This window comes from Chanos chanos, chromosome 3, assembly GCF_902362185.1.
Source record: "Chanos chanos chromosome 3, fChaCha1.1, whole genome shotgun sequence".
In the NCBI taxonomy this organism is placed as follows: Eukaryota; Metazoa; Chordata; class Actinopteri; order Gonorynchiformes; family Chanidae; genus Chanos; species Chanos chanos.
In genome coordinates this window covers 45,857,532-45,881,628 of record NC_044497.1, presented here as the reverse complement: position 1 = coordinate 45,881,628, position 24,097 = coordinate 45,857,532, and the positions used below count along the sequence as shown (strand labels likewise).

Genomic DNA, 24,097 nt, shown 5'->3' with positions numbered 1-24,097 from the left:
TTGTGTCACATTTTACTCCTGTGATATAAGTTCAGTTTGCTTAATTAAATCTTTTTCTCTTTTCTCCCTTAGGCCTAAACTCCTTTGACTTAGATACAGGGCACTTTTCCAGTTCTAACCAAATGGTATATAACCAGTCCAGTAAGTCAGGAAACCAGTTTTTCCAGTGTAAGTTCTGTGTCCGCTACTTCAGATCAAAATCCCTCCTTAATGAGCACTCCAGGAAGGTTCATGGCATTCTTAGTGAAGCCTCTCCATCCCATGAGAACTCACCTGGTTTGCATACTTCCAAACAATCCAGTTACAATATAGTAATGCATGACAGCCTTGGAAAAGTATTCTCTTGTCAGTACTGCACATACAAATCTCCTCGCAAAGCCAGGATTCTGAAACACCAAAAAGTGTATCACAAGGATTGTTTTCTGGGCCCTCCAGGCTCTCCCTCTGAGGCAGAGACTGAGGGTGCACCTGTGGATGCTGAATCTGATGCCTTATCTGCTGAGGAACATTGTGATGAATTGAATGAGGATGCTGTAGAGTGTGATGTTTTGGAATCCATAGTGAAACCCCAGCCCAGAGGGACCTTTACATGCAAGTGGTGTGATTACCAGGCAGTGCAAAGGGAGCAGATGTGTGATCACATGATGCAGAAGCATCGCAACATGGTGAAAATTGTATCATCTTTGCAACATCCTGAGGGAGAGGGTAGTGGAGGATCTTCCAAATGTGAGTCTCCCTCTTCGCCAGGAAGCAACCCAACACCCAATTTGATATCAAATGATCTAGGTGGGAGTGATGGTTCCAAAGTTACTTCTGGGAATGCATTGTTTAAGTCCACATCAGGAATGTCCACTTATCAGTATTCTCAGATCACAGCAAAAGTGCCCAACAGCACAGGATCTTCCATACTGTCAGAGAGATCAACATTTGTCACATCAGATATGTCAAACTCTGGTATAGATCTGGAATCCAGTATGTTGAACAATTCTGGAAGCAGCTCAGATGACGAACTCTGTGACATGGATGATCCCAATTACACAGACCCCTTGTCAGCTGAGGATTCCACTAAGCTGCTTCTGTCCGAGGAGGATAATAAATTGCTTGAGACAAAAGGGATCCCGTTCAGGAGACATATGAATAGGTTCCAGTGCCCCTTCTGTTCCTTTCTTACCATGCATCGGCGGAGCATCTCTCGTCACATAGAGAATATACACATGTCTGGCAAGGCCACAGTATATAAATGTGATGAGTGTCCTTTCATTTGCACCAGCCCTCTTAAATTAGGCACACACAAGCAATGTCACGGTGGCTCCTCCTCAGACTGGGACACCATGGACTTAACAAATGAAAGCCCAGATGCTGAGAATGAAGGATCTGAGCCCATGAATGGTGGAAATGGCAGCTCCAAAGTCAATGGCAAAAAATCTAGTGCTGTTATCGATCAACAAAATCCTCATCATTGCATGCTCTGCAACTTCTCCTCTAGTACACTAAAAGGTTTGCGAGTCCACCAGCAACATAAGCATTCTTATTGTGATGAAATGCAAGCCAACAGTCTAGAGGGCTCATCAAACGAGCAACAGGACTCTGAATCAGAGGCATACAACTCACCAAACTTTGTACAAAAAACTCAAACATCAATCCTTGGATTTTCATCCAAAAAGCACCTTATTAGCAAGACGGCAAGGAAGTCCATCAATGACCTACCTTTAGATTTGTCACCTGTGAAGAAAAGAACAAGAATTGATGAAATTGCTAACAACCTACAGAGCAAGATTAGTCAAAGCCAACAGCAGGAGGATATGGTGATCAATCTTGAGGAGATGGATGACGAAGAGGATGAAAACAACTTTGAGGTAGATATAGACAAAGACAAAGATGATTCTAGCCTTCAAAATCAAGGTTACAGATATAACTCACATCTATACATAAGGAAGTTGGGTGGCACTCTGGAGGAACGTGGTGTTGGAAAAAGGAAACGCAGCATGCAATCAAAGGTAAGCTCACGAAACCTTACCATGCCAGTCACTCTCTCTGATGACGAGGACAACAGTTACAGTGCATCATTGGAAGCTAAAGATCTCCAAGATCAAAGCAGTCAAGACAGCAGAGACACTTATCAGGAAAATATTGAGTACACTGAGCAACCTGGGAACCTTTTCTACTGCAAACACTGTGATTACCACAACAAGTCTGCCCGCAGTGTCAGTACACATTACCAGAGAATGCATCCCTACATTAAGTTTAGCTTTAGATACATCCTTGATCCAGAGGATCAGAGTGCAGTCTTCCGTTGTCTGGAGTGCTTCATTGAATACAATAACTTCAGTGACCTTCACCAACACTACATGGATCATCACCCTGAAGCCAGCAATGTTTTGAACTTCAATCAGCCAGACTTGGTCTACATGTGCCGCTTCTGTTCATACACCAGTCCAAATGTACGAAGCCTGATGCCCCACTACCAAAGAATGCATCCCACGGTGAAAATCAACAATGCTATGATTTTCTCCAGCTATATGGTCGATCAGCGTCAGAAAGGAACGGGCGAGTCTCAAACACTGAGAGAGATATTGAATTCTGGTCCTAAAAGTTTCACCTCCTCCTCATCCAGGTCCTCATCTAGCCCTGCTCTCAAAAGCATCTCCAAGGTTCCAGATTTGACTGTGGAGGCAGAAGCTTATAAGGAAACCCTTGGTGGTAATGTTGTTGTGTATGACTGTGACATGTGTTCTTTTGCCAGCCCCAATATGCACTCAGTGCTGGTCCACTATCAAAAGAAGCACCCAGAACAAAAAGCCTCATACTTCAGAATACAGAAAACAATGAGGGTAATTTCAGTTGATAAGCCACAGACCTCAAATAACTCCACCTTTAACCTTTCTAGTACTCCAAAATCCTCAAACCTTATCATGCCATTAGGTTTAGATGAAGAGGTTTTCTACTGCAAACACTGTGTCTACAACAACCGGTCAGTTGTAGGTGTTCTAGTCCATTACCAAAAGCGGCACCCAGAAATCAAAGTAACAGCGAAGTACATCAAGCACGCACCTCCCACTCCTGGCTTGCTGAAGCTCATGGACGAATTGCAAATTGCACCCCCCAAGCAGTTCCTAAAGCAGTTCAGCAACAATGGTGTTGACAACCCCAACAATGCCCACCTTAAAGGAAGTACAGACAAAGGAGAGGCTGAGATGCTGTTCTTCTGCCAACATTGCGACTATGGAAACCGCACTGTTAAAGGTGTGTTGATTCATTACCAAAAGAAGCATAGGGATGTGAAAGCGAATGCTGACCTGGTTCGCAGACACACAGCTGTGGTGCGCAGTCAAAGAGAAAGGGCCCAGATGATTCAAACAGGCAGCTCCACATCTACGACCACCACAGTTACTGATACAGACAAGTCCAGAGGACTGAGATCCTTAAAGTGCAGGCATTGCACTTACACATCTCCATATGTATATGCTTTGAAAAAGCATTTGAAGAAGGATCATCCTACTGTGAAAGCTACAGCCATGACGATCTTACAATGGGCGTATCAAGATGGTATCTTAGAGGCTGGTTATCACTGTGAGTGGTGCATCTACTCGCATGCTGAGCCCAATGGGCTGCTCATGCATTACCAAAGACGTCATCCAGAGCACAATGTTGACTTCACGTATATGGCCAGCAAGCTGTGGGCAGGTCCTGACTCTTCCACTTCCAGACAAGGGGGAAACTCAGACACAAAGCACTACCAGTGCAGGGATTGTGCCTTTGAGGCTTGTTCCATTTGGGATATCACCAACCACTACCAAGCTGTTCACCCTTGGGCCATTAAAGGGGACGAGTCTGTTCTACTTGACATCATCAAAGGCAACCATTCATCTGAGAAGCTGCTGCCTTCATTGGCCAGAGGATATGTTTCTAGTCCATTCAACAGTCATCAGGCAGATCGGAGTGAAGGTGCGATGGAGATTAGCAGACCTTCTCAAGAGCGCCCCTCTCACCTTTCCTTTACAACCACCTCGATTTCAAACAACCCATACCAGTGCACTGTGTGTCTGTCTGAGTATAACAGCCTTCATGGACTTTTGACCCACTATGGTAAAAAGCACCCAGGCATGAAAGTTAAAGCTGCTGACTTTGCACAAGAAGCAGACATCAACCCTAGCTCAGTTTATAAGTGCCGTCACTGTCCTTACGTGAACTCCCGTATCCATGGAGTCCTAACCCACTATCAGAAACGACATCCATTGGTCAAAGTCACAGCAGAGGACTTTGCTGATGACATAGAGCCAATGAAAGATCTGATAAATGATGGAGATGAAAAGTGCAAAACCCAGAGGCAGGGTTATGGTGCTTATAGATGCAAGATGTGTCCTTACACCCATGGCACTTTAGAGAAGCTTAAAATACATTATGAGAAATATCACAATCAGCCAGCCTCAGACATGTTCAAACCAGCCCTCATGCAGTCCTCGTCCAACAAAGAGGAACCTGTTGGTGAATGTAGTGCTAGAAGTGTGACAGACGGCCAGGAGGGATGCAACTTTGACCTTGCCCTCCCCCAGTTTGAAAAGGGGGAGAAGCATGCAGTGTTCAAATGTCAGCTCTGCAAGTACTTTTGCTCCACCAGAAAGGGCATAGCTCGACACTACCGCATTAAGCACAACAATGTTCGAGCTCAGCCTGAGGGCAAGAACAACGTCTTTAAGTGTGCCCTCTGTGCCTACACAAATCCCATCCGCAAAGGCCTGGCAGCACATTACCAGAAACGGCACAACATTGATGCATATTACACACATTGCCTGGCAGCTTCCAAGACCTTGGGTGAGAAGCACAATAGGGTGATGGTCCCAGTAGCTCAAGAGGAAGATGGACCAACAATGAGTGAAGAGCTCAGACTGGCTGTAGAGAGGAGGAAGTGCTCACTATGTGCCTTCCAGGCGTTCAGTAGGAAAAGTATTGTCTCTCACTACATCAAGCGTCACCCAGGAGTCTTTCCAAAGAAGCAACACTCCAGCAAGCTTGGGCGTTACTTTACTGTGATCTACCCCAAAGAGCCTGAGCAACCACCTGTAACGGAGGAGAATGAAGTGGTAGAAGTTAAAGCAGAGATTGAACCAGAGAATGATGTGGAGTGGCTGCCCTTCAAATGTCTGAAATGCTTCAAGCTGTCCTTCAACACAGCTGAGTTGCTTTGCATGCATTACAATGACTACCACAGCAAGGATCTGAAGAGAGATTTCATCACCATTCCCAGCCCTGCGGAGGATGGGATAGAGCTCTATCAGTGTGGCCATTGCGAAATCAAGTTTTTGGCCCTCCCAGACCTTGGCATCCACCTGATGAATCACAATGAGGAGTTCCAAAAGCGAGCGATGAGGCAGGAGAGGAGGAAGCAGCTTCAGATCAAACAAAAAGGAGCAGAGTCACCAGAGACCAAAGCAGAGAACAAGGTAAGCCCGGGATGCCACAAAAATGCAATGCAATTTTTAAAAATAGTTCATCTTGTTTGATCTGGAACCAATTTGTCTCAGCAAAATATTTCTTATGGGTTTCATATGGAATTTGAGGGGTTGGCAAGTTACTTTATTTTGAAGTTGTGTCACAATCAGTTCATAATAATTGATTCTCTGTCCAGTAAAAAAAGAAAGTCTTGAACATTGAATGTGTGCGTTTTACCTGGATGGACAGCATTTGCTGCACTTTCTCAATCTGAGATAAACTAATAATAACTTGCAAATATATGCAAGGCTTTCATGATAGAAAGTATTCTACATAACCAGTTACATGTTTCCAAAGTCCTTCAAGACAAAGAAAACTGTACCAGAAATATATTCAGATGGAGATGGAGAATAATAACAGATTGATTATAATTAATGTTTAACTGAATTTAAATGAATTATAGGGGTTTTTTTTTCATAAGGGATCTGGATTTTTAACAGTACTGTAATGGATGATAAATTGAGTCTAGCTCATTCAGTATTGTATGGGATTACCACCATTCCAGAGTGTAACTAAAAAACATGCTAGTATAAATATTTTTAAAAGTATGTTATGTTATGAATACTTGTTACTTTAGCATAGTGTTTTTCAAATCCAGTCCTGGGAATCCACTGTACAGTGCAATTTAAGTGTAGCCAAGCCTCATTTAACTAATTGGGGCATGATGATTATCTGACAAGTGTCATTAGATGTGTTAGTGATGGTTTGGAGCACATTTTCTATCTAGTTGGTCGCCATGGCTGTATTTGAAAGACACCGTTTTGGCAAGAGCGCAGACCAGACCCGTGTTAAAGGCACTTGGGGAATAGGGTGATAACACAATCTGTATTGTTGTAAGTGATGATGCTTGTGAAAATAATATGAGAAGATGTTTATTGTTTTATACAGTACAGTGAATATTTTGCTGTGTAAAATAATTCCATTTACAGTCTCTGCAGAATCATAAATCAAATACCACGTGGTTTAGAGTGAACGCATGTAACATAAGACCCCAAACTGTACACATACAGAACCTTTGCTTAAAGAATAATAAGTAAATGAAGTTTCTAAGGGGACTTACAAGTAAATGACCCAATTAACCTTGATGTATCTCATTGTTAAAACTAAACCAATTTTAATTAATTGTGATACAATGGATCGGTTAAAATGACCTGTTTCTCTCCCACACAATTCTCTCCCAATAGTCGGACAGCCAGGGTGATAAAGCCCCAATAGGGTACAGGTGCAACTTCTGTGTTGAAGTTCACCCCACCCTCAGAGCCATCTGCAACCACTTGAGAAAACATGTACAGTATGGAGAAGTCAAGGAGGGGCATGTGAAGGTAAATGGACTATGTAATCATTGGTACGCTATGGATGTAGTCATTTTACAGTCATGTTATTTACCTAAAGTGGATATACAGAACTATAAGTACCTCTCAGTCAGACATAGACTTAACTTATTTTTTTAATTTAATTTGCGATAATTTAAATTACTGAGTGTGAAGTTATTATTCTTAAAACAATATCAGATGATGGCTAATGGTTAATATAAGTCTATGTGTAGTGAACAAGGTTCAGAGCAGGTCTGTTGGAAAATTATGAAGCTGCCTTTTAAGGATTTCCCAGGCTAGCCTACCACTTTCATAAATGGTTCTCAGATGATGTCAAACTCTTGGTCTCATTTTCATGGCACTGCTTCAGCGGGGAATAAGGGCGATCCCCCTCTTTTATGCACAGCTGTTGTTTCCTGATGGAGTTCATGTGGTCTTTATGTAACAGGCCACATCCAAATGACGGGCAGTTAGAAAGCACTAACACTCTCTGCTGATCAACAGTGAGTCTGTTCTGCTCCAGCATAAAAGTACCTGGTCACTTTCAAACTGCACACTTGCTTTATCGGGTATCTTTTGCATTATTTTGTTAATGTGCTATAATTCATTAGAACATCCAACTTATAGTTTATCCTCTGTGCAGGAAGGACGAGAGATTTTCCTTTGAGAGACTGTGCTGTATTTGTGATGGTAGTAATTGAGATAGCTGAACACTGTGGTTTGAATACAGGGCTTAACATTGAACCTTAGAAACTTATCATACTATTGGATCCTTTCAGTGCGACTTATATTTTTCTTTTGCACATTGTTTCAGACTTTTTATATAAAAATATTTTAATTAAAGATTATGGCCTCCATTTTGTTTTTTCTACACCATTCTGTCACTGCGTATGTAATGACCCCTAAGCCTTGAGTAAAGGACACTCAGCAACAAATCAAACCAAACAATATAAGCACAGCTAACAGTCTTTTATTCGAATAAATTTAACAAATAAATGAAAAAAGTAGTGTCACTCTCTTTTACCTTGGATGGTGTTCTCAAGTGTTACGCTATGGCAACTGAATGTATCCTTTTATGCTTGCACTACTTCCATTCAGAAGTCTGCTCAGCTGCCCCTGAATGTCTTTGTATGCAATGTAATGGATTTTTCAACTGCTTTGGTGTTTCAATGTACAGTTCTACTCTAGCCAAGTTTTTTTTTTTCTTCTCCTCTCTGTGTTTTGGATCGGACTTGCCAAGTTGCCTGAAGCCTGTAGAGAGTGACTGTTTTTGTGAAGGCCTGAGTTTATGGGCTAGCGTTCTGTTTTCAGGTTTGTTTATGGCATTTGAGGCCCTGAAGTAGACAGTCTGTCAGCTTCCTTGGAGGAAAATGAGTGAGGTAGTGGTGGGTTTTTTTTTCGCCTCTTTTTTTTAGCAGGGGTAGAAGAAAGCGTGGCTTTGAGGGCAGTGGGTAACTGTCCTAGTATTAGTATTCCACTGAGGGTGCCAAGGACTTGGCAGGGAGACCAGGGCCTGAGGATTTAGCGTCTCTTCAAAAACGGCAGCCAACTGAAGGCCTGCCTCTGCAGGCCAGGACATGCATTACTGCTCACTAGGTGGCAGATAGGGAATACAGTGTTAAAGTAACCAAAGCCAAAGTGGATAGCTTCAAGTTACATAAGGTTGTCATTGCTGGTCAAAATATTAAGCAGATAACTTCTGTTATCAAAAATCAAAGAGATAGTATAATATTGAATTTGAATAATTGAATAATATTGATTTAATATTGTCATGGTGGTGTTTTATATACTGAAACCCTCTGCTGAATTTAGAGTGATATAAGTAAACATTGGAAATGTTCCTGGTATCTGCATTGTGCTGTAAATATCTGAATGGAGAGTTGTGATTCTAGTACAATACCATAAAGTATAATTGATTTTGGTGACACAAACACTGAACAAACAGGGATTTTGGGTCATTTAGGGTGTGCAGTCCTCTCTCTCGTTCCTGAGAAAGGCAGCACCATTGGTGAGAAAAGGCTGACAAAGCAAGACTGGCAAGTTTAGTGGACAACAGCCATTTTATTTATGACCACTAGGAAGTGCAGGGTCAGGTCCTCTGAAATAGTGAATTTCCTGTGCACCATAAAAAGACAGCCTCACTGTCTTATGGAATCACAGAAACCACTTTGAGCCTGTCCCAGTTAAGAACCCTGGATGGTCTGGCAGAGGTCTGAGGGGACCTCCAAATGGGGTTTATCCACATAATCAAACTCAGACCCAAAGAACAAGCCTGTGTTGCTCATTTTATGAAAGTCTTGTGGCATATTCATGAATCTACCAAAGGTCATGACTAATGAGACAGATGTATGAATGTTCAAAGAAATTATTTGTGTCAGCACACCTGCGACTTCAAAAAACTGTTTGAGCTGTCATGAATGTTTGTCCAACTAATTCTTAAAGACAGCTGGAGGGAACGTACAGCCTTTTACCTTAAAGTATTAATGGAATTAGAACCCATTAGGGTCAGCCAGGCAGGTCTTGTATTTGGTCCTTTGTTGGCCATTGCAACTTTGTCTTCAAACCATGTGTTAACAGTTCTTGCCTTGCAGTATTGAGCAATACAGAAGTCAGCACTGTACAAATGCCATAGTTCAGCAGAACAGCATTGTAAGATTCAGTGCTCGTGAATCTGTTTTATTTTGACATATGCATAGCTTGATGTTTTGTTCCACAAAGATATCAATAGACATCTCATTGAAGGCATACGTTATTGTATATGACAGAGTAAGGTTCTTTTATCTGTACTTTCTCAGATCCAGAGACACTCATTTTGCCCAGAAATTGAGACTTAAGCAGTACATGAAATGGAATACCAATAATATTAGTAGAAAATTAGAACATAATCCCTGTTATGCTCATAACCCTTTCAGTCCAGTAGGAGAGATATCTTTGGCTTGAACCCAAATATCCCAAATGTCTTGGAGTCAGAAACTCAGATGCTAATTTTAGTGTCTTTTTTTTCTGCCTTATTTCGGCAGCAGGAAGTGGCTGAGATTCCTGTCTCTATTCCGATGGATGGCCTTGCTAATGGCAACGTTGAGGATGCGGTGGCCGTGGAAGTCTCCTCCGAGGTGGACTCACCAGTTGCTGGGGTTCCCGTTGCCATGGAGACCAAAGAGGCAACAGCAGCGGCAGTGGTGGCAGCATCCGCATCACTGGACGCTCCAGTTGGGGGTCAGGAGAAAGAAAGGCTGGTGGGAGGGCACCCCTGTGGTCAGTGTGACCGGGTCTTCATGTCCATGCAAGGCCTGCGATCCCACGAGAGAAGCCACTCTGCCATGGCCCTGTTCAACAGAGAGGACAAGTACAGCTGCCAGTACTGCCAGTTCGCCTCTCCATTCAGACACAAGTAAGGAGGGTATGGGAAGGTGTGTGCGTGTGCATGCACACATGTGTGAAAGAAGACCACTGAAGTGTTCAAAAGGTTGAGTAAGAGAAAATGGGAGAGGTGGAGAGATTAATGGAGGTGATGAGGAGACAGAACGATTGGATAGAGAGCAGGGAAGAGGAGATAAAAAGCCAAGTGTAGAACATGGAGGGACCTAAGAGAACAGGGGTTACAGAGAGGCTGTAGGGAGGACAGAGGGCAGAGGGAGGGTGGAATAAGGTTTTTATGGTAAATCTGTCTATTGGAATATAATCTAACAAGTGCTAACTAGGATAGTCTAGTAGTTTTGGTGAGGCTTTAGAATACAGCATACACTAGAGGTCATTTGGGTTAAGAGGTGGGTGGTGTGTGCATTTGGATTAGGAAGCCTACTGCACTGTCTGATATGGATTTATTGGAAGTAGACTGTAAGGGAATTTAAGCAAGGTAGAAACACTTTGATCTCTTAGAAATAGATTAGACCTGATAATTGCTTCTCTCTGGGTAAACCTGTCGTCTTCAAGCTTGCACTAAGAATTAATATTTTTGGAACTCTAAAATTGCTAAGCAAAATTCCTTGAGAGTAACTGACAAATGTGTTTCTTTTCACTCGTTGTAGACAGCATGTGCTTTTATGACAACCATGATAACTAAAGATTTGGAAGTAACTGTGCTGTCACGTGCATTAATGGCAAATGTGACGTCATTTGATGTCATGTTTATTAGATCAAACATGTTGTCATGGCAGTTAGATCAAAAATATGAATAATAATGCCAGGGAGATGGTATGGTCTGTCACACCGGAGGGGATTGCATCCATATCTCATTGGTATATAGACATTCAGTAGATGGATAGCAAGCCCTGAGAGCCTGAGTGACTAGTTGACATCATTCAGGCATTCTCATGTGTTCTGTGTCTTCTGTTTCACCCCATAAATGTCTCCTGTGAGGGTCTGATACCTCTCTCCCTTTGCCTGCCTGGCATTCCGGTACCAGGCATAAGCTTTCTCTTGAGCGTCCTTTTAACGTCTTTTCCTAAAGATTCCCGTCGCTTTCATGAAAAGCATATAAAAGTGGTTGTTGCCTTCATGTAACTCCTGTGAGACTCATAGATATTTTGATAGAGTAATTTGTCTCATCCAGAGCCGAAGACCTTGTCTTTGTTGAGCTCCCTGGTGTAATCCGACTTCACTGGATGTTCTCTGACCCAGAAAGCAAATGCGTTCCCATGCCACCCGTGAGACTGCCATGAAAACACAGACCTATTCCCAAGATCCTCACTGGAGATGCCTTGGTTGGCAAACAGTCTCATAGCACGTTTTTTTTTTTTTTTTATCAAAGATAGCCTTACCACACATGCTTTTTGGGAAATTATTATGTATCTTTTGGTTCCCATTCCCCTTTCTTAGTCATTTGATCTCAGTTTTTTTCGTTAGTGTTGTAGATAGAGAGAAACTGTTGTTCTCTTTAAATTTTGCTCTGGTTCTGGACACTACACATCACAATCATTGTGAAGCAGGATTCCTCTATTGCTCTATATTATGTAAACACTCCCATCTCTTTTACTCTTTTGTCCTCTCTTTCTCTCTCTCTCTCTCTCTTTATTCTTCCATTAGTTTGGATCGTCACGTTCAGTCTCACCATGGGCATCAGAAGCCGTTCCGTTGTAAGCTCTGTCCTTTTAAATCTGCCTACCTGAGCCGCCTCAAGAGTCATCTACACAAAGCACATGCAGGTAACCTTCTGTTTTACAGTCAAACGGAATCCCAGTACTGAGCACTAAAACTGACTGTACAAGTCCATCCCCAGAATTCATGGACACTTACTGATTGTTTTTCTCAGAAGGAAAATATCCACTATATGTTGATTATTGTCATAATTACATCAGTTGAATCTGAATCAGATTTGTAATGGTTTGTTAGAAAACCTCCAGGGACTGTCACAGCAAGGAAGGTCAATTTTGTAATTCATGTTTTCTTACAAACGGTGTGAAGACTAGTAGTGCTCTGTAAATAGACACAATCAAACTGTGAACTGTGATAGAATGGGTAAAACAGGTGTGTCACTTTAGCACCCAGCGAAGAAACATTTATAAAATGAAAAGTTAAAAAGGTACATACCATTTTGGCAGACAACTCAAATTCAAAATGTTCTTTTAAATGCATCAGACACAATCAGACACGGTCATATTTTGAACCTCAAAAATTATTCATAATCTTAATAAAAATGAAAAAAGGTGATCCTTTAAAATAACAGCACTAATGGTACATATTTTATGCTAAATAATGCGAAAACTTCCTTTTCCACTAATACAAATGCTGAGAGAAAAATATTTTTAGAATTTTTTTTTAAGAATATTTAAAAAATGAAAAATGAAAGAGACCATTTTTAAAAGGTGATCATGATAAATCATGCGCTACTCAGTAGTTTCAATAAAAATAAAGCTGCTGTGTATCTTTGAGGAGTTTCTCATCTTAGAGAGCAGTATGTTGGACTCTCGTGTCTTCTGTTTCTGTGGGCAATAAAAATATCCACCATTACGAAGAGAGGAGAGGGAATTTTCAAAGGAAAAAAAGGAAAATGGTCATTGACCTTCACAAGTATGGAAGTGATTAGTGGAGGTCTGCAAAATGTGGTTACAGCTTGGAAAGATATTTCAGGTGCCACATCTGTGTCAATAATCATTTTAGGGTTGTCAGAAAAAGCTCTTATTTCAGTCAGTCAACCAAAGTGAGCAATTAGCTCAGTAATGTTTGAATTTTGATTTAAGGTGGAGACTAGGGTAACACTGAACCAAAATTAAGATTTTTTTGGAGGTGAATAGCTGTCTTGGGTTTGGGGTGCATATTTTGAGGAGAACCTCACACTTATGGTGTAATATGGTGGTTGATCTTTGATTTTATGGGATTGATTTACATAAATTGAACGAACACTCATGATAAGTTCACTGGAATCAGAAACTTCTGGAATCAAGGCTTTCTGTCTGCCAAGAAACTGAAATTTGGCCTCAAATGGACCTTTCAACAAGAGAACAATCTCAAGCAAAGCTCAGAATCATCAAAAATTACTGTTCCGTAGTGACCATTTCATTGAACCTGATGGAAATTTTGTGGTTCACATTAAAGAATGCAATCACAAGCAGATCAGAGGATCAGTATATTCACCAATCTTTTAGAAACCTAGTCAGTGGGGTTCTTCTTGGGGCTCTTTTTTTCAGTGGGGTTCCCAGTCTGTTGTCTTTTTTAGTCATCGTTCTCAAAGTTGTTAAGCATTTCGGTGGATACTGTAAATATCATTAATACTCTACTATATTTGTAAATCCTTGATATAGTACTGTATGTGCACTCATTCAGTTGTAGTTAATTTTCTATACGTTATACGTTATATGCTTTGTGACAAAGATTTACTTGGTGAGGTGTAATCTTGTCAGACATTGATAAAAAGTATCTTCAATAACAAATGTTAGAAGGGTACAGATTCAACATCGAATATAAAAATCGTTCTGTCATTACGGGAGAGATAAACAAAATAGATTAGTCTGATCAACAATTGGTAATTTTAGCTCTGATAATTTATTTGTTCAGATGTGTTGTGTGTTAGACTACACTACGCTGAAAGCAGTTGGTAGGTAGTCTAGCTTTTATTTATTTGTTTTTTGTTTTTTTTTCGTGCATAGCCTTTATCAAAACATCATGTCCTTTCTTGTTCAATCACACTAGTCATTATGTCCTCAGGCTTGGCCACTGCTGGAGTTCAATCATTGGCATATTATGGAATCCATAGCTCCTGACATGTTAATGCTGGTTCTCTCGGTACAGTGTGAAAGACATTCAAGGGCAGAGCAGCAGAAAATGAGTGTCAGCACCCTTCTTTTCAGAGCTGGGCTGACAGCCTGCCACTGAAGCACAAATACACAATCACGCCTATCAAAGTGTCCTTGAATAGTCTCTTTTTTTTTTGGTGTTTTTCATGTAATGTAATTTAAAAAGACCGTAAAAGAAGAGAAAAGAGGGAAGATAGGATTGAAGACGTGTAAACCTATTTGTAGTGCTTTTTTTCCAGCGGGCCTGCTGTAAAAACCCTTGAATAAGAAGTTGAAGTCTAGTATAGAGTTTGAAGGTTTCAGAGGGGAATACAACTGCACTTACATCTTAGCTATTTTCCAGGATTGTACCAGTTGGTGTGGACAGTTAGTAATGCGCATGCTCTGCATGTCATGAAGTGTGCGTTGTCCTATTAAATGTGAATCTCATGTGAAAAAAACAATATTATCCTGTGAAATGAATCATCTGTATTGACCAATAACAAATACATAATACCTTATAAAGCAATTATATAATGTACTGGTTGTTGGAGTGAGGTTACAGGATTAATGCCTGTGCAAAAGCTACATTTACAATAGATTGTCATAGGTTGAACAGGTTTCATACAGCATGCATTCTCCTTCAAAATGTTGTATGTGATGGTTTTGTGTGTTTTCCTTGCCTTTCAGGAGAGAACACATATAAATGCATCTCCTGTCCATTCTCCACCATGACCATCAGTCAGCTTAAGGAGCACTCTCTGAGAGAACACGGCGAGACACTCACCCTGTCCAAACTCCGAGCTGGTGCAGCCCTCCGCACGACAAGGCCCCTTAAAGATTGTGACCCAAACACCCTCACACTCCTTTCTTGCGAGGGTAAGAGCACTATCAGAGTCAGGGACAAGGTCAAATGTCATTCACAAGCACATGATCTTGTTTAGTTCCATTATTATTCTGTATTCTGGTGCGTGACAGAAAAACAGTGCGTTAAAAGGGCAAAGGTTGTAGGTGAAAGGTGATAAGATTATCATAGATGAATCACAATTATTTTGTCTCCAGGTTAATGAACAAGGTATAAGTAATTTGTTCATTAATAACTGTGGAAAGTACCTACATTTTCAGAGTATGCTATTTTTCAGCATCGGTTTGATAATACGGAACGTTAACTTTTGAGATCTATTGCGTGTATGTGTCACACTCTTTATTTGCTCTCATCCATTCATGTGTTTCTTTTGATGAAACATAGCAGGGTGTTTTACTTTCTTGACTTGTCATTTGTCTGATAATTATGAGATATAGGTGGTTTGTTGCTAACCAGGAACATTGTCCCTTAAGTCTGTCAGTCCATCCTCTGTCAGCCTTAGGAGAGACTAAGCAATCTGAATCTGGTGTTCATGTTTTATTGTGTGTTTCTAGATTTCTAAAGCGTTCCTGGCTGCTGTCTTCACCTTGCTTCTCGCACAAAGGAATTTTCCCTCCCATAGATTCTAACTCAAGACCATTCCAGAATGCATTGCTGACATTCTCTACTGTCAGGAATGGACTTGAATGCAGGTGTTCTAGGGCTTAGTGAGATATAAGGTGGTTAATGTGTAGCAAAAGTTCAGGATAAGCTTGAGATAGTTTGTATAATCAGTTCAGTTAGTTTGGCTTAGGGCTCTGATGTAACTAAATCCAGAGGCCTAGAGACTGGCAGCTACTGAAATCGACCACTAAAAAATAATCTGTCAGTAAAAATGCCTTTACAATCAGATAACATGTACTCTCATATTTTTCAGAAAGTTCTTATACATAACAGAAATCTTTGGGTTTTTTCCTTCAAACTGTCTTACACCAGAAATCGCTTCCACTGGAAATATTGCAAAAAAAAAATTGCAAAGGATTTTACAGGGTGTCCTCATCTCTGTGTTTTCAGTTAAATTGCTTAATTCTGTAGTGTCTATTTGCTGATGACTTCTGTGGTCTTCCACAGCTCTTAAGGACAAGGCTGAGTTGTGGTTGTCTCTTGGTGAATTGTACTGGATAGAGTACAATCTGTTACAGACACTTAGGGAGATAGATTACCTCATGGTTGAAATATTAAAAGTGCTTCTTCATCTGCAGCTTGTCCCCTTGTGAATGATGTATTGCATTCAAGCACATCAACTGTTAACTTATAATTCTTGCTATTTCCTTCACGTGCTGTAAAGTGAGAATTGCATTATATGCATTTTAAAAAGTCAAAGACAACCCTTTTTGTGCAGTTTTTCTGTGCTTGCTTGCACTATGCTGAAAGTAGCATTTTTTTACACAGAGACAATAAATTACTGCAGATGTGTTATACTGAATTCTCTCAAAATTATTCATGCCCTTGATAACACTGAGTGAAATGGCCTACAAGTAACACCCAATAAAAGCCCAGTAAATGAAGGTTACAAAGCGTATTGAAACCAAGCACTTCCACACTTGGAATCCTGAGTTAATTAAGCTGTTAACATCTCATCGTGCTTAGGACGTATACATGGATACAAATGCTGGGCGTGGCTGTACGAGCAGGTCTCAGTTACTTCTAAAGAGCTGCGATTTAGCCTGTTTTGCAGAAGCTTCAGTGTCAAAGCCTTCTCAAACTGTAGATGTTTTCTTGAGTAATAGTTGATGGTTGGTAGGGAAGTCTGAGGGAAAGACATTAAGGTCGGACATGGTTGAATGCATATACTCTTTGATAGTGATATCCTTGCTTTGCTCATGATGGAAGACCAAAGAGACAAGCAACTCTGAACCAGTAGACTGCAAATATCAGTCAAGGGTGTGAGCAGACATTTTCAAGTCAGTTGTAAACCCTTTATTACCTCTAAAAATGCACATATGCAAATAAAGTGGTGCAAAGAATACAGTGGTCTTCTGTTTAGCAGTGGAGAAGTCATATGGTCAGCTGAGTCATCCTTCACCCTGGTCTCAACGAGCGGATGAGTGCATTTGTGGCACATGCCAAAAGAAACTAACAGCCCCAAAGCTCTTTTTTTCCCACAGTGAATTCTAATGGCTCTGTTTTGGTGTGGAATTGCATTTTCCTGGCCTGGTTTATGTCCATTGTTTAGTGTTTCTATCCTGATTGGGAATGATCTCTTCCAGGATGACAATGCCCCATCCATGAGCATGATGTAAAACATATGCGGCTGTAGTAACCAAATTTCAGATTTCTTTGACACTTAAAGGAGATTTTGAGACAGTTTCTTGAACCACCATCAGCAAAACATCTAATGATGGAATTTCCTATTCAGTCTGCATTTTGAAGATTATTTTAATCTGTGATAACTGCACTCTGGCATCCATGACCTCTAGTTTCACTGGGGAATAAAAGGAATGTAACACACCAAGTGTATTTGACATGCTACTGTAAGGAAAGGGAAGAACTCTCAGAAAAGAGAAGACAAATCAGGCTGTGCTCAGGTTTGCTAATTTCTACAATACCATCTCGTATTTCAGGTATATTGTTTGCAAGTTCAGTAATTATAAAGTTTGTAAACACCAAGTCCTTAGTGCCAATGCCTACTAGAGGTTGCAAGAGCATGTATCATAATGAGATGGATGCTTTGACATTTCCAAGTTGGAGTTTTACAAAACATGGTTGAATCTGGGAGACACAAAGTCTCCAATTGTTCCAGCAGAAGACAAATTTCAGTAGGCTTTTTGGAATGGCCACTTGAAAAAAAGCCCCTTTTTTTGGAGCAATCAACAAAAAGAACTGTCTGGTGTTTGCTAAATAACATTGGGACTTTGATTGGAACCAGGTGCTGTGGTCAGATGAGACCAAAATTGAGCATTTTTGGCCTAATGCACCAGCACTGGGTTTGGCATCAGAAGAAGGATGCTTATGTTGAAGAGCACTTTATACATGCTGTGAAATATGGTGGAACATCTTGGTTATGCGGTTGTTTCACATATACTTGTCCTCAAGCCTTTGTCTCTCTGTCTCTAGAACCTGATGAGGATGATAGTATATCTCTGTGTAAATGTTGTGTAATCCCATAAAACATGACTCTGCTGTGTTTTTTTTTCCTCATGAGCAGAGGCTGCAAATGGAGTACTGAGAACAGGAGTACGAACCTTTTAGATGTTTAGGGCCGTTGTGCATTTCGAGGATAGAATCTGTGTCACTTTAGCTCCTCAGTGAAGTCACGCATTAATTCACGGGGTCAACAATCTCCATAATTTATCTTTGTTTCAATCAAGCAGTCTATGTGCTTACATAAAAATAATCAAGACTTGCTGCTCAGCAGCTGTCTCATACAGCCCCTCTCTCTCTTTCTCTTTCTCTTTCTCTCTCTCACTCTCTCTCGCTGTCACACACGCACACACCCATCCGCCCTCTCTCACTCCACCTCTGTTTGTCAATCCCTCCATCACAGAGTCTGGGTACCTGGAACCTCCTGATGTGCAGCAACAACTAAGCCATTACCAGCTGGCCTCTCGTAGCCAGAGTTCATCCGGCCTGCCGGACCCCCCCACAGTTGTGTCAGACCCCCCAACCCAGACTCGGCCTGACGGGATCCTGACCTGCGAGTTCTGTGAGTTCAGCTCAGGCTATATGCAGAGCTTACGTCGACACTATCGAGATCGTCATGGTGGCAAGAAACTCTTCAAGTGCAAGGACTGCTCCTTCTTCACCTGCTACAAGTAAGGAAATGACCTTTATCTGCCCCCATATCCTTAGGCATAAAACATATCATTTGTGCACAGGGTTTCACCTTGTGCCTACAGTTATGGCTCCAGAGTGTCACATTTTAAAGTGTCGTTGGATTTGCTGTCTTTCTCAGGTCAACCTTCTCCATGCACGTGGAGGCAGGGCATTCGACAGCCCCTGAGGAAGGGCCTAAAGACCTTCGCTGCCCCTTCTGTCTGTATCACACCAAGTACAAGAGCAATATGATAGACCACATCGTCCTACACAGAGGTTAGAGGCCTCCTCGCTCTTCTAAGCTATCTGACTAAATTTTTGTCTCCAAACATTTAGGATCATGTTTCATCCTAACAAATGAAGCATTATGAACAGAGCGGCACAGTGTGCATTCGTTATGTGGCACACAGCCACTTCTGATCAGCTGCGAGGGACTCTTGGCTTTATGGCTCTTTGATTCTATGACTTTGTGAGAGCTGATTGAAAACATCAGGGTCTTTGTTGCTGTCTACATTTTTTGGAGTTGTGCAATCAAATCTTTTGAGAGGATCCGTATCAAATCCGTATCATCTTTTTTCTTTTTTTTTTTAATCTTTTCCCCACTCTTTCTCTTGTTCTAACTCATTTATCTTTCCTTGTTCTGTCTCCTCTGTCCTTTTTTCTCTCTACCCTTTATGTTTCTCACTCTCAGAGGAACGCGTGGTACCTCTGGAAGTGTGTCGCTCGAAACTGTCTCGTCACCTGCAGGGTGTGGTGTTCCGTTGTCATAAGTGCACCTTCACCTGCTCCAGCGATGAGAGTCTTCAACAGCACATCCACAAACACGATGAGCTTAAGCCCTACCAGTGCCAGCTCTGTTACTATGACAGCAAGCACAGAGAGGAATTGGAGACTCACCTGAGAGAGGAGCACAAGGTCAGCATCTCCCTACTGTTTAACCTCGCTGGGTAATGCGATTCATCTGCTCAGTAAAGCCAGAAGACTTTTCGTTTAATGTGTTAACATATAGAGTACAAAAGCGGCTTGGCGATTTTCCTCAAACTCCTTGTGAGTCCAACAGTTTATTACCGAAAACGACCTGTCAGTTGATAGATAACTCTCTCAATGTGAGAATAACTTTGGAGATCATTGTAAATCTTTGACACATTCAGACCGATAGCTGAATGTCTTATCGTGTGAGTTAAGGCCTTTGTCGTATTGTTTACTTCTCCTGGACATTGTAAAACCCAGCCTTAAACGAACTGTCACGTAAGTCACACTGTCACTTGCTATCATCATATTTAAATGAAAAAAAAAAACAGTGTGATCTTTTAAGGACCATTGCAGTACTTGAAAGTTTTCCTCTGAAATTTCAGTTCTGTTTTACCCTGGTTTGTTCATGTAATGACAGGAAATGATGACAACACCCACACTGTTTCCTTAGCTATTAAGTAGCCTATTTTCCTCACACCCTTGGGCCAGTTTAAAAAAAAAAGCTTAATGAAGATGAATAACAAATATGTAAAATCTTTTCATTCTCAAACATGCCGTAAATGATATTTATATTTTTAGCGTGTTTATAGACTCTGAATGTCTGGGATCCCATCAAACTTTGTAGATTTCCAGCTTTGGCCTCTTTTTTCCTCCCAAGCTTTCTTACTCAGGCTGTGGGAGGGGAAGACCAGGCAGGTGTACCACTGATGTACTCTTTTAAACCTTTTAGTAACTGACCAAAAAAAGTGGAAGCAGGTATCTTTATTTTAGAACAAACTCCTAACTTGTAAAAAGGTTGATAGCTGTGTGTGAAAAAGTCTTTGTCCTCACTCAGCGATAGCGGAAAGACAGCGTGAATAATCGTGACAGCTTTCTCCATGATCAGTTTTATTTTGTAAAAGGGAATGCACTTACTCCTTTTCTGAGCTCTAAAGTGAAACTCATTGCTTATGCTCTTGCTTTTGCTTTGTATTAATTCAAATTTATCAATACTGTAAAACATTTCCAGAGTAACTTTACTTGAAGTAGGTTTGATATCCTTGACACGCATTGTATGAGAGAGACAGAGAACAGTCACCTGGTGACTCAGTGGGCTGAAGGGCAGTATGCACTTGAGAGGATATGGATAATGCCCTCTCTATCAAAGCAAGCCATGGTTTCAATGTCAGTCAGTTACAGAGGGCATTTACAGTTTAATCTGAAAAGTACAATGAACGTCAACTCCTATCGCCTTTATCTCTGTTGGAATTTAGGTCTGAATGCAGTGACTCTGCCACTCTTGAACTGAGTTTGAATTTTATGATGTACGTGTGACTTGACTGCACTGATTGTGGTGTAAATATCAATAAACGAAATGGCCACTGGGGTAATGAAATAGAGTCTCGTGGTACAGACAGCTAAATGATTAGGTGACATTGGGGATTGTAGATGTAGATGGAGTGCTTGGCTTGTTTTTGGCAACTGATGCATGTAAAAGGCAGTCAGGTGTCTTCAGTATCTTTTGCAGGTTAATTCTCCATTGGAAAGCTAAGAACAGGCAATTCGAGACCATTCACACTTTCAGAAACACCACCCACAAATAAAAAACACCCTGTAAATTCAGCTGTAAGCATCATCTTCCTGCAACTGTTTGATATGTTTGAAGGATTTTTGGCAACGAAAAAAACCTACTTTCTAGCATTTCATTTGTACTTATTCAAACTAAATTGCCTCGGGGTGTAGTAAAGTAAACAAGGCTGTAAATTGCAATCTGTGTAAGAAAAAAAAATGAAAACACTTAACTGTGTGTCTTGGCATGAGAATCAGGCTTAATTATCTCATTTTATGATTCCCAAGTTGCATTTGTTGTGTGTCTTGTATTTGGCTGCTATTGAGTCATAGAAACAAATAGCACAAAAGTAATTTATAATAAGAAAATCATGCCCCACTCATCTCATGGGATTTCAATCCCTATAGTCATCACACAATATGCACTTCAGCATACTCATTGTCATGGTATTACTGGTACTACTAATGCTGCTTCTACCGTCGATACTCCTGCTACTGCCAGAGATAATAATATTGGTTCTTCTTCTTCTTCCTAATTGTGTTGTCGAAGTTGTTAAAAAAAAACCCCACTAAGGTAATGGGGAGAACTAATGATTCATTTATGTAAAACTGCTCCACCCAATTATCCTTTGCAGGTGATCCGTAACTTTGAGATGATGGGGCGAGTTAACCTGGACCTGCTGGAGGCTCTTACGGAGAAGATGAACAGCATGAGTAGTGCTGAGGAAGAGGAGGGTGATGAAGGTGTGACTTTGGAGGAAGAGGAGGCAGAGGAAGAGATAGAGGAAGAAGAGGAGGCAGAAGAGGAAGAGAGAGAGGAGCAGGAAAAAGATGAAAAGGAGGCAGAGAAGCCAGAGTCAACAGGTGGAGTTTGCAAAATATAAGTTTTGTGTCTTTCGTTCTCTTTGCCAGCTTCCCTCGCTGAGTGTAGTGTGTTTGTATTTAGCACCCTGTTTGACAGCCTTTTACACTCATATGTGGTGTCATTTTTATGCTTTAGCACAAATGTTGTAGACTGTGTGTGATTCGTGAGCTTTTGTTAGATTTTCTGTCTGTGTGTGAACTACATTTCTTTCTCTTAAGATTATTTACTCAGTTCTCTCTTTTGACTGTGTTTCTGTTTTTGTCTCTGATGTCTTTCTGACACTGTTGTTGTGGTTCTACAGACGTTCCTGTTCCCAGTTCTCCGAGCAGCAGCAGTGTGTGTGTAAACAGTGAGAAACGGTTTCCTTGTGAGTTCTGTGGCCGTTGGTTTACCCTCAGTTCTGAGTTGGAGCGTCACGTCCTCCGACACGGCATGTGAGTCCTCAGTCTTTTACTCACTATCTGTCTTTTTCTTATATAGCAGAACTCAGTTTACTTAAGCCCGAAGCATACTCAGAGGTTTTTCTTTTTAGGTCTGTGCTTAGTCAGTGCTGTTGCACTGTGGTTGATCACAGTCTTTCTTTAGCTCGAACCAACTGTAGTTTTGTGTGTTTTATGCACGACAGTAAGCGTAAGTAGTCATTATGACGTAATGTGTCAGGAAAACAACACTACTGTGCTGTGTGTGAGTTCCACAATATTGTGTTGTGCCTCAACAGAATCCTTGTTGGTCTCAAATGTTTGTGACCTTTAACGTTTGACCTGTTTGGCTCCGTTTAGGACTGTTAACAGCAGTAGAACAGACTCCAGCCCCTCCCCTGCAGTAGGAGCAACAGTTCTGCCTCCTGTTGTCTCAGTGACAGCCTTGACAGACAGGGAGATGGACCTCTCCTGTAACACTACAGAGACTGAGAAAGAATGCCCATCTGACCTATCGAAGAATCCATTTCTGAATGAGGAGGACAAAGAAATGCTTGAGACCAAAAAGGACCTTTAAAAAAAATATGAAGAACACTGTAGTTTCACAAGTCTCTTGTCTTTAGACCATGTGGTATGGTTTGAGAATGTTTTGCTGGGGAAAGAATAGGCTGCTTAATGAACACTTACTGAAAAAACAACGTTTTTAAAGAGATTCTTGTGGTTTGAAGCATCATTAGATTTGAAATGTTTCAAATTCTAGGTTGTGTTACATCCTATATGTTTTTGAGTTGCTGATCCTTAAGAAGTGTGACATGGTCCCATAGGACAGATGCTAATATATTGGTAACCAATAGTGAATGAATCTGTAACCCAAACATTCAGGTCAAATCAGTAGTTTCTGTTGCGTTAGTTTTTGCTCTATTTGTGGGCATGCTTAACAATATGTCTGGGAATTCCTCGAAGAACAGAAAGTTCCTGAACATACCTTTTATTCTGAAGATTCACAAACAAAACTCTTTGGCTTACAAGGGAGGACTCGTATGTGTAGGTTCATTCCTTAGAATTCACCGTAAGAAAACATAGATGAATGTAATAAAAAAAAACCCATTACAAATAGAATCAAAACATTACAAAGAGAAAACAGCTGAATTACAGCATCTCAAAACTCAGGACACTGGACCCAGGACTCTGTCTGTTTATTAGAATTGCATGGCCTCCAGTTCAGAGTTCACTTACTTCCTGTTTATCTCTGTGGTCTTCAAACAGTGATAACAGTAAAGCAAGAGCATGATCATTCCTGCACATGTTAGCTAAAATGAGTTTAACCCTGAGTCTAACCCTGATTGTTCAGGAGAAAGTTATATTCGGCAGTCTGATCAAAGATGTGGTAAGATTGCATTTCTAAACTCTTAAGAAAAAGGGGATTTGACTGATTTGACTTGAATGTTCGCTTACAGTTTCTTTTTTTTACATTTTAGCCTTGTGTTAATCTTCCTGTAGCTGAATTCCTTGAGGAATAGTTGCATCTTATTTATCTGAATATCAAACGTTTGATTTTTAAACATGTTTTTGGTTTTTTTTTTTTGCTTTTTTTTTTTTTTTTTGCTTTTTTGACTCTA

The 24,097-nt window shown here is 40.8% G+C and overlaps 1 protein-coding gene across 1 annotated transcript in view; it reads left to right on the top strand.

The window, feature by feature from the left end:
- znf462 (zinc finger protein 462) overlaps positions 1-23,534 on the top strand; it is a 40,846-nt gene extending 17,312 nt beyond the window's left edge. Inside the window, exons 3-13 of the mRNA XM_030769012.1 lie at positions 73-5,441; positions 6,675-6,812; positions 9,824-10,194; positions 11,829-11,947; positions 14,705-14,893; positions 18,406-18,673; positions 18,814-18,950; positions 19,366-19,589; positions 21,830-22,058; positions 22,361-22,493; positions 22,839-23,534. Coding sequence (XP_030624872.1) covers positions 73-5,441; positions 6,675-6,812; positions 9,824-10,194; positions 11,829-11,947; positions 14,705-14,893; positions 18,406-18,673; positions 18,814-18,950; positions 19,366-19,589; positions 21,830-22,058; positions 22,361-22,493; positions 22,839-23,055 — 7,394 coding nt within the window. The 3' untranslated portion in view covers positions 23,056-23,534. The remainder of the gene's footprint in view (positions 1-72; positions 5,442-6,674; positions 6,813-9,823; positions 10,195-11,828; positions 11,948-14,704; positions 14,894-18,405; positions 18,674-18,813; positions 18,951-19,365; positions 19,590-21,829; positions 22,059-22,360; positions 22,494-22,838) is intronic.
- Positions 23,535-24,097: the final 563 nt, after the last annotated feature.